A 17,617-nucleotide genomic window follows, 5' to 3' on the forward strand; every position below is an offset into this window, starting at 1 on the left:
CTGACAGTAGATAGTAGACAGTTGAGACAGTAAGAACAATTAACCAGTGGAACTGCTTGCCACCAGAAGTTCTAGGTGCTCCAACATTGCAGGTTTTTAAGAAAAGACTGGACAGCCATTTCTCTGAAATGGTATAGGGTTCCCCTAGTGTTATTCTGTTATTCTGATACCTTTCCCAGGACCTCTACTTGGCATCCTCCGTTTTCCTGCCTGAGCAGGAGGGAGGTTAGTCCCTTTCAATTCTGTTAAACACACATGTATTTATGCTCTGGACCAGGGGTCGCCAACCTTTTGGACCTCGGGGACCACCAAACTCATAATTTTAGATCCCAGGGACCGTTAACTGGTTCTATGCGCATGGCCTAATTTGTGAGTGTGGCTTGGTAATCATGTGAATATTATAAATATTTATATAAATATTGATTTTTTATTTAAGAGCAACTTTTACCCAAAATCAGGCAAAGCAGGCAGATTGAGTTGCACACAGAATCATTCAGTGATCTATCTATCTGCCATCGGCTAGCTCAGTCTCTCAAATTTGCTTACTGTGAATCTGCACTGAATTTGCTTGCAAGCAAACCTTCAGTCCTAAGGGACGTTCAGCTGTGCTTAAAAGCAGATGATGGTTGGAAAAAGAAAAAATAGAAATTTAGCAGGCAAGTTTACCGGGTAAGGAGTGAGTGGGCGGGGAGGGTTCCCGCGGGCCATGTGGGCGTAGCCTTGTGTTTCTGCGCAGCCTGGATTAATTACTTTGGGGAGGGTGCTCTGGGGGTGAGATTTCTCTGTGGCCCACCAAAAGTTTCTCACGGCCCACCAGTGGGCCGTGGCCCACCGGTTGGCGACCGCTGCTCTGGACTACAGACATGTAAACCCTGAAAAATAACTGGGCAAAAGAAAAGCAGTAAAATCACTCTATGTGTAGGGACAGTGCAAAATATTAATATATGATAAATAATGGAACAATTAAAAATAATAGCACAGAGTTTTCTTTCTGTCCCCCTCCCCTTCCTTCCTATTTCTTTCTTTCTTCCTATTTCTTTTTCTTTCTTTCTCTTTCTCTCCTTCCTTTCTTGCTCTTTCTTTCTTTGTCTCTTTCTTTCTTTCTCTCCCTTCCTTTTTTCTTCCTCTTTCTCTCTTCCTCTCTTTCTTGCTCTTTCTTTCTCTCTCTTTCTTCCGCTCTCTTTCTTGCTCTTTCTTTAGTTTATTATGAGCCTTAGCTTTCCTCATTTCATCTTTGCAGGCTCTTTGGTGATATTCTGCCTTAGATATGTGTCCCTTTTTCCACTTTTTATACTTGTTCTTTTTGTCTTTCAATTTATCAGAGAGTTCTTTATGCAGCCATGCTCATTTCTTTTGGGAGCTTTTTCTTCTTCGTTGGTATTGTATAGACTGAGTTTTTATAATCTCAGTTTTCAAAATTTCTCAAGCTTCTTGAGTTGTTTTTCCCCTTGAGGATTCACGTCCATGGAATCCCTCCCAAGTTTATTGAAATTAGCTCTCTTTGAAGTCCAAGACTCTGGTTTGACTTTGTTCTATTGCTTGTGCTTGCATAATGTTTAATTCCAATATTGCATGATCTTGCATAGACTCTATCTATCCTGGATATTCTAATGTATTTTTATTGTCATTTCATTAAAATATTTTCATTATAAATATTTGTTTAAAAAGTTAAGCAAATTTGGAAGATGTTATTCACTATGATTTTATCAATCATGTTCTCAATATTATAAACAGATGTTTGAAGGAAAGGAAAAGCGTCTAGAATTGATTTGTGAGTTACGAACCACACATGCACTTCAGGAAGATGGACAGTTGTTGAAGAAGGCTGAAAAACAAGTGACTTTGGCCTTACAACGGCAGCGGGATTTGCATGAACATAAGGTTTGGCTATAAATGGAGGAAATTGATTTTATAGTTAATTATTTTTGCAAAATGTATATAACAGAAGCCGATGATGGTATCTTCCCATCTAGGGAAGAATTCAGTATTCAGAGCAGAGTTTTCAATCAATTTCAGTCTTTGGTGTTAATTAGAATAGAAAGCTATGATGAGTGTTAGTAAAGTTCATTCCTATGGTACCTCGATCTATAATTTTACATCCTGGGGAAATCACTTGTTCTGTTCACTGCAATATCAAAACTGAAATACTAAAAATAAATATACTAATGTTCTTCTTCAAAGTTGTTAGGTGAATTAAAGAGCAAGTGCCTATGAAATATTTGTAAAAACTGCAATAAAACTAAACTAAAAGATTAAAATGAAAAAAATCCTAATGTTTAAACATCTCAGTATAATTCCCTAGTTATTTTCTTTTAGTGGCCCAGTTGGGTAAATAATGGTTGCTGAGAGATCATTAGAGAACATAGAGCATTACTCTAAATTGTACAGTATCTCCTTTTTGTTGTTATATTATTCAGCATTTCTAAGGAAAATGTTGAAGCCAATTGTTATATTAAAATATGTAAAGACTTGTATTGTCCCAGGAAAGCCTGATTATTTTCATAATATCAGAAATAACATAATTTCAGTCCCCTCTCAGGGTGTCAGATTCTAAGCTTGGATATCAATCTCATTAAAGATTATGTTGATGGATTTATGACTCACACTTTAGTATAATGCAGAAGTTTTTTTAAACATAGCTCTGAAAAGCAGATAAAATTGTTGAAATGATAAACAAATTAAATAGGAATGAAATATTCCTGTACTCCCCTTAGATGTCTGTCATGGAAAAGCATTTGGCTCGTGTAGAAGGAAGAGTCCTTGCAAATATGTTGGATTTCCTCTCTAAAGAACTGATTCGACTACAGGATGAGCGGAGAATCCATGCTTTTGCTATGTTGGCAGAAAGGCAGCGCCGAATGCGGGAAGCAGAGGAAAGTGGACGTCGACAGGTGGAAGAGAGACGCAGACGTGAAGAGGATGAGATCTTTAGACAGGCAAGTGTGGGAAATACTATTAAATATGCTCACGGGGGTTTAAGCTAGGTCACGGCACAATTGCATTTGTTCAGATTACCTCAACAATATGCCTTAAACCTGTGTCCAGTATGTGAAGAGATAATATTTCTGTGAAGAAAACAAAGGAGAAAGTCAAACTGCTGAAAGTGGACATAGCTTACAACTGAAGTAGTATTGTATTATCATCTTCATCTCACATCATCCAGTTTTCCACTAAATGTTTCTTTAGCCTCTTCATTGGCAGATTAATCTGGATCACGTTCCGCATTTAATCACAGTAGTGAATTCAGAGAGGATGATTAAAGTACAATTACTTATTTACACAAGACCAATAGGTGCCATTACACTAGTAAGATCAATAAGGAGGATTTACTTCGTTTAGAGCCATAAGAGTTGTCAACGGGTTAGTGTTGAATGTAGGACATCTGGGAAGACCTCTTGGCTAGGCTGGGAAGGCAAAAAAAAAATATCCCCAAAGTGACAATACAATCCTCCTTATTGTATTATTATCAAAAAACCCTGTATGAACATATTCTTGACATCTTCAAGAACTTAACTCAAGGCAGAATTTACTATCCCATACCGAACATGTTGGAAATGCAATGGTGTTGTATACTTTTAAACAATTACATCTAGAAGCATTCATTAAAAGAGTATTGAAAGGAACAAGAGTCTGATCTGGTAGATTATGTTATCCAAGTGTACTATAAAAAGTGAATGAAAGAAGCAGGACAATTCCAAAAGAAAAGAATAGTGAAAAATGATCCAAATAAATTATTCCTAATATGCTTATAGCAGTGGAGAAAAATTCTGATTTGAGTTTTTTTCAGGTTGTTAAAGTACACCAAAAAACAGTTGATTCATATTTAGAAGATGTTATCTTGAACAGCATGGAGAGTACAGCTGAAGAACAATCTAGGGAAGAGATTCAGAGAATGGCTGTAGAAATCAACAATATTGCTTATGAAATGGAAACACGGTATGCGCTCCTTAGGAAATAGCAGCATTCATAAAGTGAACATAACAAAAATGGTTATGACACCACAACGACTGATCTCCTTTGGTCTAGAGCCAACTAATTGCATATAATAAGATAGTTTTTATAATACACAAAATGAACGTTTTGGAAATTTTGTCTGTCTCTGTGCAGTATATAGGTATTCCAAACAAAAACCTCTGAATTTCAGACTTTTTGGTAAATTTGTGCTCAACAATTTCTCTTTTCTTTTTTGAAAGTTTTTTTCTGAACTTTCAAATAGTCTGTTCTCAGGGGTAGAATGCTACCGGTTCGGCCTGGTTCTATAGAACCAGTAGCTCTGAAGAGCAGCAGACACCGAACCGGTTTGGTGTCTGCTGCTCTGCTTGGCCCAGCTGCCTGCCCAGGCTCTTGGCTATCCTTTATTTCCTGCTTTTTCAACCTCAGCTGCTTTGCGTGGCACAGCTAAGGTTGAAAAAGCAGGAAAGAAGAGGAGTTTGAAACGCTGTGCACCCGCGCGCAGTGCTTGTCTGCTGTCCGGGCGGCACAGCTGAGTGTTTTTGGAAATGGTCTACACACGTGTGCAAAACGCACTCTTACGAGGGGTGGGATTCTACCTGCCGGAGAACCAGCAAATCGTGACATTGGCTGGCCTCGCCCCACCCACTCACTCCTTACCTGGCATGTGGGCCATCACACTTGCCTGCTAAGTTACTATTTTTCCTCCCCCCCCCCATCAGCTGTTCTGCTGTGCCAGGAGATTTAGATTAGCTAGAAAGCAGGAAATTGACGGATGTCTTGCTTTCCAGCTAATCTAAAAGCAGAGATGAACCTTCTAGGACTGAAGCTCCTATTATTCAGTGCAGACTCAGGTAGCAGATGGCAGAAACACAGATCTCTAAGTGACTGTGATTCTGTGAGCAACTCAATCTGCCTGCCTGCTCTGCTTGATTTTGGGTAAAAGTTGCTTTTTTTTAAATAAAAAATTCAATATTTACATACATAGTGTGTTGTGAGTTAATTTTATGAGTTTGTTTGCAAGCAAATTTTATGTGACAGACTCAGGTAGCCGATGGCAGAAAGATACATCTCTGAATGAATCTGTGATTCTGTGAGCAACTCAATCTACCTGCTTTGCCTGATTTTGGGAAAAAGTTGCTTTTTAAAAAATAAAAAATTCAATATTTACATATTTATAATATTTACATACAAGCCATGCCCAGCCAGTCACATGACCACCGAGCCACACCCACAAATTAGGCCATACCCACAAACCAGTTGTTAAGAAATTTGAATCCCACCCCTGTCTGTTCTATTAACTCACTCCTTGTGTGATTTGAAGTTAACAGGATATCACATGTACTTTTTTAAAGTGATCTTCCTACTCTCTTCATGGAAAAAAAGAATGCAAATCCGTTTCTTTTGTTTTCCTGCAGCAATATTTTTTATCATTTTGATAATTGTGCATGGAGATGAAATGTTACTGATCCTGAAAAAGGATTGAAATAACTGTGGACCAAAGAACATTTCTTTTTCCAGACCCTTTTACCTGCATTATTTGACCAGATGGTGTGGTTGTCTCATTGTTTAGTACATGAATAACTAATGCTTTTGGTATGAAAGAGAAAAGAACTTTTTAAAAATGTAACTATTTTCATGTATCGTATCTGATTTCCCCCCCCTGTAGCCAGAGTAATCTACAATCTGAAGAGATTGTGGCAGAGCTAGTTTATAGCTTCCTGATCCCTGAAGTGAGAAAAATGACCATTAAGGAGAAAGGTGAGAAAAAGAGCACCTTTTTACTTCTTGCTGTTAATTTGAATTCTGGCTGCTTTGTTCTAATATCCAGCTATGCAATGCTTTTATCTACTGAACAATTAATTCAAGGTAAGTACATTATCAGTAAACCTGCAGCAAAGGTAAGTTCTATCCTTGGTATACCATGTTGTCCAAAATAAACTTGGCAAAGACAACAGAATCTGTTGGGTTCAGTCTGCCAATAATTATGTATTGGGGTTTATCACTTAAAATCATGCAGAGGTTTTTTTTTCATCTGTGCAATTACACAACCAGGCTCTGTGCCAGTACAAAGCACAAATCATTTGGATCAAGGCAGGAGTCCTTATTCCATCCCCGACAAATGATTGTCCCATATTATTTTGAAAAACCCCTGCAATGAAAACACCCACAATTTCAGGAGGCAAGCTATTCCACTGATTAATTATTCTCATCTTCAGGAAATTTCTCCTTACTTTCAGGTTGGATCTCTTTGATGAATTTTCACCCATTGCTTCTTGTCCTGCCCCCAAGTGCTATCAAGAACGGATCAGTCCCCCTCTTCTTTAGGACAGCCCCTCAAGTGTTGGGAGACTGCTGTTAAGTCTTATTAGGCTAAACATGCCTAGTTCCCTTAACCATTTATCATAATATTTAGCCTTCAGGCCCCTTATCTTTGTTGCTCCTCCTCGTACTCTTTCTAGGACCTCAGCATCTGTTTTATATTGTGGTGCCCAGAATTGAATGCAATATTCAATACCAGTGCAGTATAGAGTGGTACTATCACTTCTCATGATCTGGATGGTATCTGTCTCTGTTGATGCAGCTTAGGACTGCATTGGTTTTTTTGGCAGCTGCACTGCTGACTCATACTTAAGTGGTTGTCCACTAGGACACCTAAATCCCTTTCACAGGCACTACTGTTGAGTCAAGTACCGCCTATTTTGTACTTGTGCATTTGTTTTTTCCTGCCTAAGTGCAAGGATTTTGGAAATCATTAAGTTATGAAGTTAGCTTTGATTTTCTTTGGTCCTTGGTGCCGACCTTCATCTTGAGGAAATAATTGTAATTCTATACAATTATTGGCAATTAGCTTTTAGTGATACCTGTCTACTGCATTTTGCATGCTTATCTCACCATTATATATTTCAGATGCCTTGGCTTGTAGCTCAATATAAAGAAATAATTTCTAATAATTAAGGGTCTGTTGGGACTTGTTTGATGAGAAAGCCAGTGATGTCACATCTCTTGTAGTAGAATGACTGGCACACCCTAAAAGGTTGGGTTTCTACACTATGTGCTTTGGAAGACGATTGTCTTCATATGTTTCTATGGAGCAGGCAGAAAAAAGGGGGACTGAATTTTCCCAACTCATTGTTGGTCTCTCTCTCTCTTTTTTCATTCTTTTTCTCAAAACAGTGAGGCAGGCTCAAAGAAAGCATATTCATGCTGCTCATCAGATTATCCATGGAAACACAGAGACAGCAGTAGAACAGCTCTTTTCCACAGGGTTTCAACAGGCAACCAGTGTAGATATTCCTCAGATCGGATTGCTTTCTGTTACACCTACTGGTCAAGATGTTGCTAAGCAGCAGGAAATCAAGCCACCAGACAGTCAAAGCCAGCAAGATAAAATGTACGAAGACAGCCCTTGCATTGAATCTGCCAGGCCTCCTGAACAATGAAGCAAAAATATGGTAGGTTTAGACCAAGGTTTGTTCTTACATTGCCTCCTCAAGGATACTACAGTGTGTCTATCTAGCAAGTGAGTGCCTGTCAGTCAGCAACACTGTCAATAAACTACTGCTGCTTTAATTGTAAAATAGATAGTTTGATTATATGTAATTTTGTAAGAAAATGCTTTGGGAAGAAGCAAATCTGTTGCCCACATTTGGGGCACAGGGATGTGGGAAAATTCAGGCTGATAGAGGTGTCTTGAATTATCCTCCCATGGGCTGAAAGAACCGAAGTTCTTCAGTTATGATCATTTTCAGCGCAAGAAGCCTGCAGCTGCCACTCTTTGCCAGCATGAGGGTCTGCAGTAGCCACAGAACCGGGGTGGCTGGAGGCTTCTCACGCCAGCAAAAAATGGTGGCTGCAGGATTCTCACACTGGCAAAAGCTGGCAGCTGCAGGATTCTTGCTGGGGGGTGGAAACACGGCAAGTCCCGGCCACCTTTTGGGCCCTGCTCTGGACTGCTTTCTGCTCGACCTCCACTTCGCCTCGGGTCCCGCGTCCAGCCTGCGACAAGGGGACATGCCACTTCCAGGCCAGCCCGGCCGGCAGATGGGCAAGTGGGTGGCCCTCAGGAGAGGGATTTTCTCTCAGGCCTCGCACTTGGAAGGCCCCACGGAAGCTGAAGCTGTGCCCAAAATGTTGCCAAACCTCGCCATGTGTCGTTCCTCCACCAAGGCAGTCCTTCGGCTGAGAGCAGCAAGCCGAGTGGATTTTCCTTTCCCACCGTCGGCCTTACCTTCTAGCCCATAGGGCCAGGGGTGGGATTCAAAATTTTTAACAACCGGTTCTGTGGGCGTGGCTTAGGTGGTGGGTGTGGCTTGATGGTCATGTGACTGGGTGGATATGGCTTGGTGGTCATGTTATTGGCTGGGTGTGGCCAACTCAACATCACTCACATCGAAGCACGCATCTTCTTGCCTGGCCTCTCATGATTGTGGGGATGCTGCAAGTCGTAAGTGTGAAAAACGGCCATAAGTCACTTTTTTCAGTGCCATTGTAACTTTAAATGGTCACTCCACACAAGCAAAGTACCAGCAAAGGAAGAAAAAAAACTCCAGAGAAGTTCCAGAGATAGGAAGTCCAGTCCTGCCAAGAATGTAATAAGGGTTAACGGAGAGGCAGTTTCTGTAAGCAACACCAGAATGTTTCCTTCCTGCCTTCCTTACAGGATTAGGCCAGTAATTTCTTCTAACAACCGGTTCTCCAAACTGCTTAGAATGTTAACAACCGGTTCTAGCGAATAGGTGCAAACTGGTAGAATCCCACCCCTGCATGGGGCTTATGCCGGTGGAGGCGCCGGGGAAGGCCAGAGCCAGGCACTTGTGTGTCCCCCAACCCAAGGTGATTCTCAACTCCCATCACTCTCCCTCCAAAGATGATCAGAAAGCATAACCAATGCTGTTTCAATTTCATGTCCAGGTCTGAAACCTGAATGAAGGGGTAACCTGCTTTATCCAGGATTCTCTGACACTATTGCATGTCTCTTTTCTCAACAACCTTCCCTAAAAAAGGGAGGAAGGGTAATTTTAGACTGATCCTTCAAATCAATGATTCTGAAGAATGCACATCATGGCGGCAGATTTTTCTCTTGGAAAGAAAAGCTGAGAAAGTATTATAAACTGCCATTCAAATAGCAGATATATATTTTCATTTATGAATATTCTAACTTGTTGCACATTTGTTTTTGGATTTTACTGACTTATCAACTAGTGAGGAATCTACTAGAACCAGTATTGCTTTGGGAATTGCTTTAGAATATGATGTTTTATCAGTTCAGTCAAAGGCACTTCCTTGTAGAGCAGGACAAGGAGAGGTATGGGCTATGTTTAAACAGAGTAAGATGTCTGGTAATTAAGTTGGTGTCATTGGGTCCCAGGGCTTTATTTTCCACTTTCCTCTTCTCAGTCCAGCCTACCAACTGAGGAGATAAACAAGGATAAACAGCAAACACTAATGATGTCAACTGCCTTGATGGAAAATTGGCAAGGAGAGGCTGGAGCCTCCATATGTTGAATGCAGAGGTAGAACCAACACTAGTGACCATACTTGATTGACATGATGACTAGAAGAGCTGGATCCTAAAAGAAATTCCCCCTTCATTAGGTAATTTGAGGAGGATTCACTTTATAATTTCAATCTCTGGTGTCAGTACTAGTACACAAATAGGGTGAGCAGATAGGAACTGTCCCCTTTTGTCACCAGCAGATAGGAACATGACAGAGGAGCCAGGATGCCCAACAATGCTCAGATAACAAGAAGTATCATGGGCTTTGTGGGATGGTGGCATGAGGTTGGTTTGTTTCGCCCACACGGGTTGGGGCAAACCCATCAATCTTGTCTCCATCTTCACCCTATTTGGGTTTTGGGGCAGCCTTTCAAGTGAATTGGAACAATTTGGGAATGGCTTCTCTATTGTTTGAAGGCTCATTTTGTATGATTGGATTCTTTTTGCTGAATAAGCAGAGATATTTACACAGGACATTATAACAGCTAGTATTAGCTGTATATATACTTGCTGAATGAGCAAATAAGGGAAGAAAAAATATTTTTGTCATAAACGTTAACCAAATGAGGAAACATTAAAATTTTAATACATTTTTCCCTCTGAGCCATCTTAAGAGTCTGAGTAGAAAGGCAGGTTATAATTTGCCTCTGAATTTTTGAAGGGATCAGAAATAAATAACAAACTTTCTACTTTTAGTTGATAGTAATAACTGCCTTTTATGACCTGACAAGCAAAGTCAATTTGGAAACCAGTTTCACTTAACAACCATGTTACCAATTTACCAACTGTAGTAATTCACATAACAACTGTGGCAAGAAAAGTTGCAAAAAACTCACTTTAAAATGTTTCACTTAGCAACAGAAATTTTGGGCTCAATTGTGGTAGCTGAGGACTACTTTTGGACAGTCTTGTCATTAAACCACTTTGAAAAAATATGAGGACATTGATCTATGACGTTTATGACCACTGCCACTTAGATACTAATATTCATCAAATGAGAATAGGAAGCAAAATTGATTTTATAGTAATTAGAAAATTACTAGAATTTAGGAACTGGAAGATACAATTTCTTTAAATACCGCATATAGTATGCTGCTTGTTCTGTTTTATACTTTAAAATTGGCAATAAAACACATACAAGGTGTTTCGATAGGACATAACAAAATTTAAGATCTTACAAAAGAGAACCATTTCCATGAGGTGAGAAGGTAAAAACTAATTCAAATCACATTACTGGGACTGGGCAAACATTTATTTGAAACACTCTGAAGTTAGAGCATGAATTGGACACTGGGGTGTCTGCAGCATCAGTTAACTAGCATGGCTTATTTTCCATACTCTAAATCTGACAACAGCCCCCATATTTTCATTGTACCCATCAGCTTTCCAGGATTAGCACTCAAGGCTAGTTAAGATGACAAGAGACGGCAGATACCTACAACATAGGTTAGCAAGTGTATTTATAGGCATAATTTCAGGTGGAGGAGCTTGTATAAGATGATACCATATTTGTCTAGTAGTATAGCTATATTGCCCATTTGTTCCACATCAGAGTGCAATAAAATAAATCATGAAACCAATGAAGAGTGGGATGCTCTGGTTCAGGATGGATCATTTTTACACACGTGCGCACATACACATACAATTTTACTGTATAACTATTAATATTGTACTTTACTATATCTTTTTTTAAAAAGTTAAGAATCAATCGGATTGCAGCAGAGGATAACTGTAACTAATAAGACTTTTTTCTTTGTCATATTCTTTAGCACAGCCTTTTTTCCCCCTCAGTCCGTGGGATCCCAAGGACTGTTCTGTAAATCCTGCTTTAGTCTAGTTTTGCAGCAGTAGCATCTATGCACCATCAGTTTACTATGATTTTGAGAGAAAAGATTTTATTAACTTAAGCAAATAACATGCAATTCTAACAGAATATTTTTATCCAATGGATAATTAGCAAGCTGCTTAAAAGTTTAGAAAAATTCTGATGTTCTTACCACCCTTATAATTTCATTCAATTCACTAAAATACATTTTAAATTAAAGGAGTTGATCCAGGAGTGAATGCTAATGCTAGGATTGTACCATCTTCCTTGGTTATTGGCATATGCGGCAATCTCTAAAGAGTCTTCATTAGTGCCAACTTCAGTTCAGGAGTTAAAAATTTCATTTTGGCATGGATCCCTTTCAGAGCCTAGTGAAACCTATGGATTTCTCAGAAATATGCATTTAAATGCATACAAAAAAATTAAAATAATAATAAAATAAAATGTATAGATCAAATGTATCATAAAGGAAATCCAGAGATGTGTGTGTGTGCACACATTGGTAATTTCAGAAGATACTTTAATGGAAAGAATCAAATAACTGAATACATATACTTTTAGACTAAGATTCTTAATCACAAGTGATGGGCCATCAATCTATAAAGTAAGTTTGCCGTTTAATGGATTCATCTTAGCCAAGTGGATCAGCAGACTTGACCTTTGTATTTTACCATAGTAAAAGTAGTATAACAAAACAGTTCCTTCTGGTCTGGTGGAGAGTCAGGATTGCTAAGAGAGCAATGCAAGGAGCTATTAAGAAAGAGAAGGAAATTGGCACAGAACTGGAATCTGCGAATTTTAACAGCAGAAATGAACCATTAGGTAGTATCACAGTGAATAACAGCAAAGAATTCACAGGACAAAATGGAAAGCATGAAACAGTGGTCAGATATGTGTGGAAAGGACTTAGTTCAGCACGATTTAAGGTGCTTTCCTGACTAGATTAATAAATTAGGCCCTGATCACCCCTTATTTTTATTAATTTGATTAATAAATTTATTGATTGCACAATTGAAGTGTGGCAAGTGCCCTGGATGATATAATCTAATTTCAAAAAGAACTGTTGGAATTGCATTGTAGTCACCAGTTTAGCGATACTCTACCAATACTGATGAAATAGCACTTATTCCTGATGATTGGACTAACTTGGGTAAGGCCAGCAAAGCTGGCAAGATTTTGGAGGACTATTCCACAAAATGGAAAATTTAGAACAACTGAATTCTTCCTGAAAAAAAATCACAATCTGAAAAGTTGAAGGGTAAAGTGGAAATGGAATAACTTTTTTTTAAAAAAACACCTTACTATACATTAAAATACTTCTCTGCTGTAGAAAAATAAGCATTGAATATGTGTGTGCACACACATATACACATACACACACACACACATTTGCAGTCAAGATATGAAACTTTAAAAAAATGGAAAAAGGGTCTCACATGAAAACAACATCATAGAAGAAAGGGAAGAGAAAAAGACAGCATATCTAAGTAAGTTAGGAGAAATAGAACAAGAGAAATCATTTTAGGAGAAGCAAAATAAAGAAAAGGCAGCAAGCAAGTATGAAATAGAAAAGCAGGGTGGGAGAAGAGAGAAAACATTGTAAATAAGCAAGCAATAAAGGATGGATTTACTTCTGATTCCAATCCATTTTAGCTAGCTGAAGAGATGGCAGGAATCTGAAAATGAAGCTTTTATGCTTGTTTCAGTCAACTTCCTGTATGTTCCGATTCCATTTTGTCTTACTCCAGGTAGCAAGTCCTTGTATAGTCAATAACAAATGAAGAGTCTCTGGCAATATTGTTTTTTTTTATTGAAGCAATAGTCACATGATTTGTGCATCTAGCTTTTTAAAATATTGACAGATTAGATTTCAGTGGTCATCTGACCTAAGTTTTTTGCTTGTGCATATAAACATCACATTTGATAATACATGATCAAGGACCAAAGATCAGTTCAAAGATAAATAATGTGCTGATACATTAAAGGAACAGCTCTGCCTCATACACAGGGTGCCCTCTTAGAACCAGCACCTGATCTAAGGAAATGCTTTAGAAAAGCCCTTAAGCCCACCTTCTGGATGAACTATTCAGCAGAGGCATAATATAAGTTAAAGAAAAGATGGCAATTTCAAGTCCTTTTATTATTATATTCCAACCCATCTTCTGAGTGGAGAAGAGGGACAGATCTAAAAAAGAAGCCACACCAAAGAGTCCAGGTAATGGACAGGAAATATTTTGAAATAAAGACCACACACTGTAATTTTTAAATTTCATGACCAGGCTAACCTACATTTTATTTAATGCAAATTACAGTACCAGTTAACTATTTCTGAACCAAGTCACACAGAACATAATGTATTTACAAAGGAGCCGAAGGGAGGAGATAAAATAATGAACATTAAGCATACATACCACAAAAAGTTTATACTTAAAATGAAAAAGTAATCAGTCACAGAGGCATTCAAGTAGTAATAACGTTATACATGTTTTGCTTCTTTGAGTCAAGACAGCTTTGCGTGTGTATGCAAGAGTTTGTATACAACCCACAGTCCATTATATATATATTTAGAACTCTGCTTTTAAGATGAAAGTGATCACGTTAATTGTGTGTACAAGCCCAAGTGATCAGCAACATAGTAACAAATGCAAATTTTACAAGCAAGCATATTATTTATATATATAAATGGTTTTTTGTGTTTTTTCCCAAAAAACCAAGAACAAACAACACTAGGAAGAAACATATCTCAAGCTAACCCTTTAGGTACCAGTCATTTTGCTTTTATTGCCTTGTTGCAAAATGAAGCAAGGAATTAGTTCCTGTAGAAATATTAGGAATTAAAAGGAGTTCTGATGAGCACATCTGAAAAATATCAGTCCTGGGCTAGACAACAAACTGTGCTTTTTATTACTGGCTTTGATCTCTAGAGGCTAAGATATTTAATGGAGAAAAATGCTGATAACATTTTTAATTTGGGATTGTTTTAAATTAACAATAATTGCCGACATCAACTATTTCTTGGCTTATTCATAGAAGGAAGCTTGTTCAAGCACCAGCTAGATGACATTAAAATAATCTGTTTAAAAAAAATCAGTAACATTGTTTGAAAAGGACATACTTCAAAATTAAGATTACTAGTGCCTTTTTTCTGATTTTCAATGAATGACACAGAGAATATCATTAATGCCATTTTAGGATTATGCACAACTGCAACGCAGACTAAGGATAGATTGAGAGACTATACGGTACTTCATTTAAAAACAAACCATAAAATTTAAATTCCAAGTGGACTGTCAGAAACAAAATACTTTCACTGACCTTTATGTCGCCAGAAAAATGGCATCCTCTGTCTTACTGGAATGAACAGAAGATGATTACAAAAAGCTTTTAAAAAAGCAACCTTTGGTTTGATAAAAAGTTCAGCATTTCGCCATTAAAAAAACCTCATGTAGAATATGAAAAGTTGAATATATATGAGCAGAGTTTTAAAAGCAAGGCCCTTGTGTCGAGCACAAAAAATAACGTTCATAAAAAAATTGGCAAGTAAATGAGAACGGAGGTGCTAATCTATGGTAATAGACACTTAATACCACAACTTTTTTTCTGTCCAAAAAGGCTTGCAAGATTATTAGATCTAAAATATACAGGTGAATGCATGTGATCCCTGTTCTTCCCTCCCCAGTTACAGTTGCTTACTTATTTTACAATCTCCAATTCTGTCTCTGAATGAACAACATGGCCAAGCAAAAGCTCTAAGCAGCAGTGATCCAACAGGACCCACTGAAGAACACATTGGGCAAGAAAAATCTGTAAAAGATAAACCTGTCATTTTAGATATCAAGATGTTATCTACATAATGAAACCAGTTGCAGTGGGGATATACTTAAATAAGTGAGCAAGTGAATACTGGGGAAAATGGTGACTATCCTGATACTGCTGAGCCGTAACTCATTGCTATCGATTCATCAGGATGAGAACAGCCATGGATGTTTGGGTGCATTTTCTTTTAATGCTGCTACTGACCATGAAATGGCTGAAAAAAGGAAAGCATATCTGCACCTATGAGGCATCTGTTACAAAAAGGAAGGGAAAAAAAATCATGGAAGCAAAGGCACTCCAAACTATATAGATACACTATACATTGCTAAAGTTATCGTTACAATAATACAGGCCAGTTATCTACTGTACATAGTTAGAATTATATGGCTTTAAAAAGCTTGTCTACATTTTGTCTGATTATTAAAACAAATTAACTGCCCTGAATGGTAACATTTGTTCATTAATAACAGTTCCTGTGTCCACGTATTTACATATAAAGCAATACAACTTAAAAGTTTAAGAACTAATGTACATACTTGAATTTGGTGAGGAGCTTTTGACAGTTTATTTACAAAAAATGATACTGAAACACCTGGATCTAGATTTATATAAAATTTTGCTTGCAGTTCTGCCATGATCCTTGGGGGGGGGGGATCAGGATCCTGGTTTTTACACACACATACACACACACACACACTAAAAAAAGTGTTAAAGCTTTTAATTATTCTCTCCTATTATTTAAACCAATGAAAATAATACAAAACCTCCTAAGATTTCCTATTTCTGAATTCAGACCACAAAACTGAGCTTTGACTATGATGGCCACCAATCAACATGGAAGATGCCAGTGGGCTCAAGCCATGCAGCAAGACAGTCTTTCCAGGCCTCTCATCCATTATGGATTATTTTCTAGTCAGCTTTAGTTTTTGAAAGATGGCTTCCCGGCTCGTGGCTCTTAAAAATAGTTTACGTAATCATTTGTGTGGTCTTTAAAGTCATCTGATTTTTTTTAGAGAAGCCGCCACTCTTTTCTGACCATGCCCCATTCTCCATTTGAGACCCTACTTCTCTTAATGGCTTCACACCTAAGAAATGAATATAAACTACTTGCTCTCCTTGGTCCAAATCTAATTTCAAAAGGTTCACCAATGAAAGATTTTGCAAGGTAAAGTGAATTCGATGTAAAGCTAAATAAGTACAGCTATCAAATCAAAGAGGAAGCTAGTCACAAGAACCCATTAGTGCTTCATGCATTAGTAATGACATTTTTTCTCAAACTGTTTCAAGGCATATTGCTTTCATGTCACAGAGACCTTTGGCCACAATTTAATTATCCAGAACAAAGACATAGGAAACAGGAGCAAAGGTTAGAAAAGAAGAGACTGAAAAAGGTGCATTTAAATATAAAGCAGGATTTAAATCTACCCTGTTAAATAAATCTATCAACTTAAAAACACTGCATGCTATGAAAATAGTATGTCCATTCACATTTTATCCTTGCATCTTTTTCCCAGTGTTGTTCTTCAAGAAAGAAATCAACTTAGAATCAAAATGAATGAACAGAATGCAGGAGGAATTTTCTATTTTCTGCACATGGAGGGATATGCACACCTACTCCCATCTACTGAGGTGTGGATATGATTAATCATGCTTTCTTCTATGCTTTCCAGATTTTTTAAATATCCAACTCCTAAAACATTGGGATAGGTACATTCAAGCCAATAGTGTATGTCTGCAGAATTCTTTAGAGGCAAATGAAATTTAAGGTGATTTGTTCCTTATTATTTCAAGCTTTTTTTTTTCCACACTGTAACTTCCCTCCTCCTTCATAATTCCCTTTGGCAACTCAGCATATTGTAGCACCTCATCTTGTTCTTCCTCCTCACCTAACACGAAGACATTTAATTCCAGCAAATAATACTCAAGATGAGCAACTTCTGTTAAACTCCTAACCAAATTCAAGTTGTGCACTACACCAAAAATTGAAACATCACTTAAAAATACAAGGCTTCAGCAGAATGAGGGGTTTCTTTCTTTCCTTTTTTCTGGTGATGGCGGTGATTGTTGGAGGACGTCAGATAAGATTCCTGATTCTAAAGTACACAACAGCAATTATTTGAAATTAGAAGATTGTCATGGGAAGAGAAATTTGGTGTTCTAATAATCCATTTCCCTTTTCCCACCCCATTTATTCCCCTGCCCCAAAGAGCCTGCAGAGTGAGCATACAATGAAACTGGTTTTTTACAAGGTTAAATAAGAACAACAATTTTTAAAAATCCAACACTATAATGAACAGTTTTTCCCCTTCTTTTTACATTTTCTTTCCAAATGTGACCAGTATTGCTGAGTAAGACTCAAAATTACTGGTGATTGTTCCTGTATAAGCTGCTGCTTGAGATCAGTTCAGGTGGAGTTGGAAGCTGATGTAGAAGCTACATTATTGGTCTGAACTCGATCACCTGCACTGGCATCTGCAAATATCAGAAAAAAATATGAAAGAGATGGTTACATGTCAATAGTATGA

General features: G+C 37.9%; 2 protein-coding genes across 19 annotated transcripts in view; one reads left to right on the forward strand and one right to left on the reverse strand.

Annotated features, from left to right (window-relative positions):
• Positions 1-17,617, forward strand: part of CFAP91 (cilia and flagella associated protein 91) — a 39,507-nt gene that overhangs the window by 21,255 nt on the left and 635 nt on the right. The window contains exons 13-18 of one of the 5 annotated variants that reach the window (XM_087957211.1): positions 1,735-1,881; positions 2,715-2,936; positions 3,788-3,936; positions 5,621-5,712; positions 7,129-7,406; positions 9,352-11,029. In XM_087957211.1, coding sequence (XP_087813337.1) covers positions 1,735-1,881; positions 2,715-2,936; positions 3,788-3,936; positions 5,621-5,712; positions 7,129-7,394 — 876 coding nt within the window. In that variant the 3' untranslated portion in view covers positions 7,395-7,406; positions 9,352-11,029. Of the gene's footprint in view, positions 1-1,734; positions 1,882-2,714; positions 2,937-3,787; positions 3,937-5,620; positions 5,713-7,128; positions 7,525-9,351; positions 11,030-17,617 lie in introns of those variants that run through there. The other 4 variants (XM_087957212.1, XM_087957214.1, XM_026675458.2 and 1 more) reach the window with 4 other exon arrangements.
• The window catches only part of GSK3B (glycogen synthase kinase 3 beta), a 145,554-nt gene that overhangs the window by 16,320 nt on the left and 111,617 nt on the right, over positions 1-17,617 (reverse strand). For 7 of the 14 annotated variants that reach the window (XM_087957223.1, XM_087957220.1, XM_087957221.1 and 4 more), the window contains one exon: positions 13,536-17,564. The exons of the other annotated variants lie outside the window; for them this stretch is intronic. In XM_087957223.1, coding sequence (XP_087813349.1) covers positions 17,497-17,564 — 68 coding nt within the window. In that variant the 3' untranslated portion in view covers positions 13,536-17,496. Of the gene's footprint in view, positions 1-13,535; positions 17,565-17,617 lie in introns of those variants that run through there. 14 annotated transcript variants of the gene reach the window in all.

Source organism: Notechis scutatus, chromosome 2 (genome assembly GCF_049901735.1).
Source record: "Notechis scutatus isolate UNSWTSFEM ecotype Mainland chromosome 2, rNotScu1.2, whole genome shotgun sequence".
In the NCBI taxonomy this organism is placed as follows: Eukaryota; Metazoa; Chordata; class Lepidosauria; order Squamata; family Elapidae; genus Notechis; species Notechis scutatus.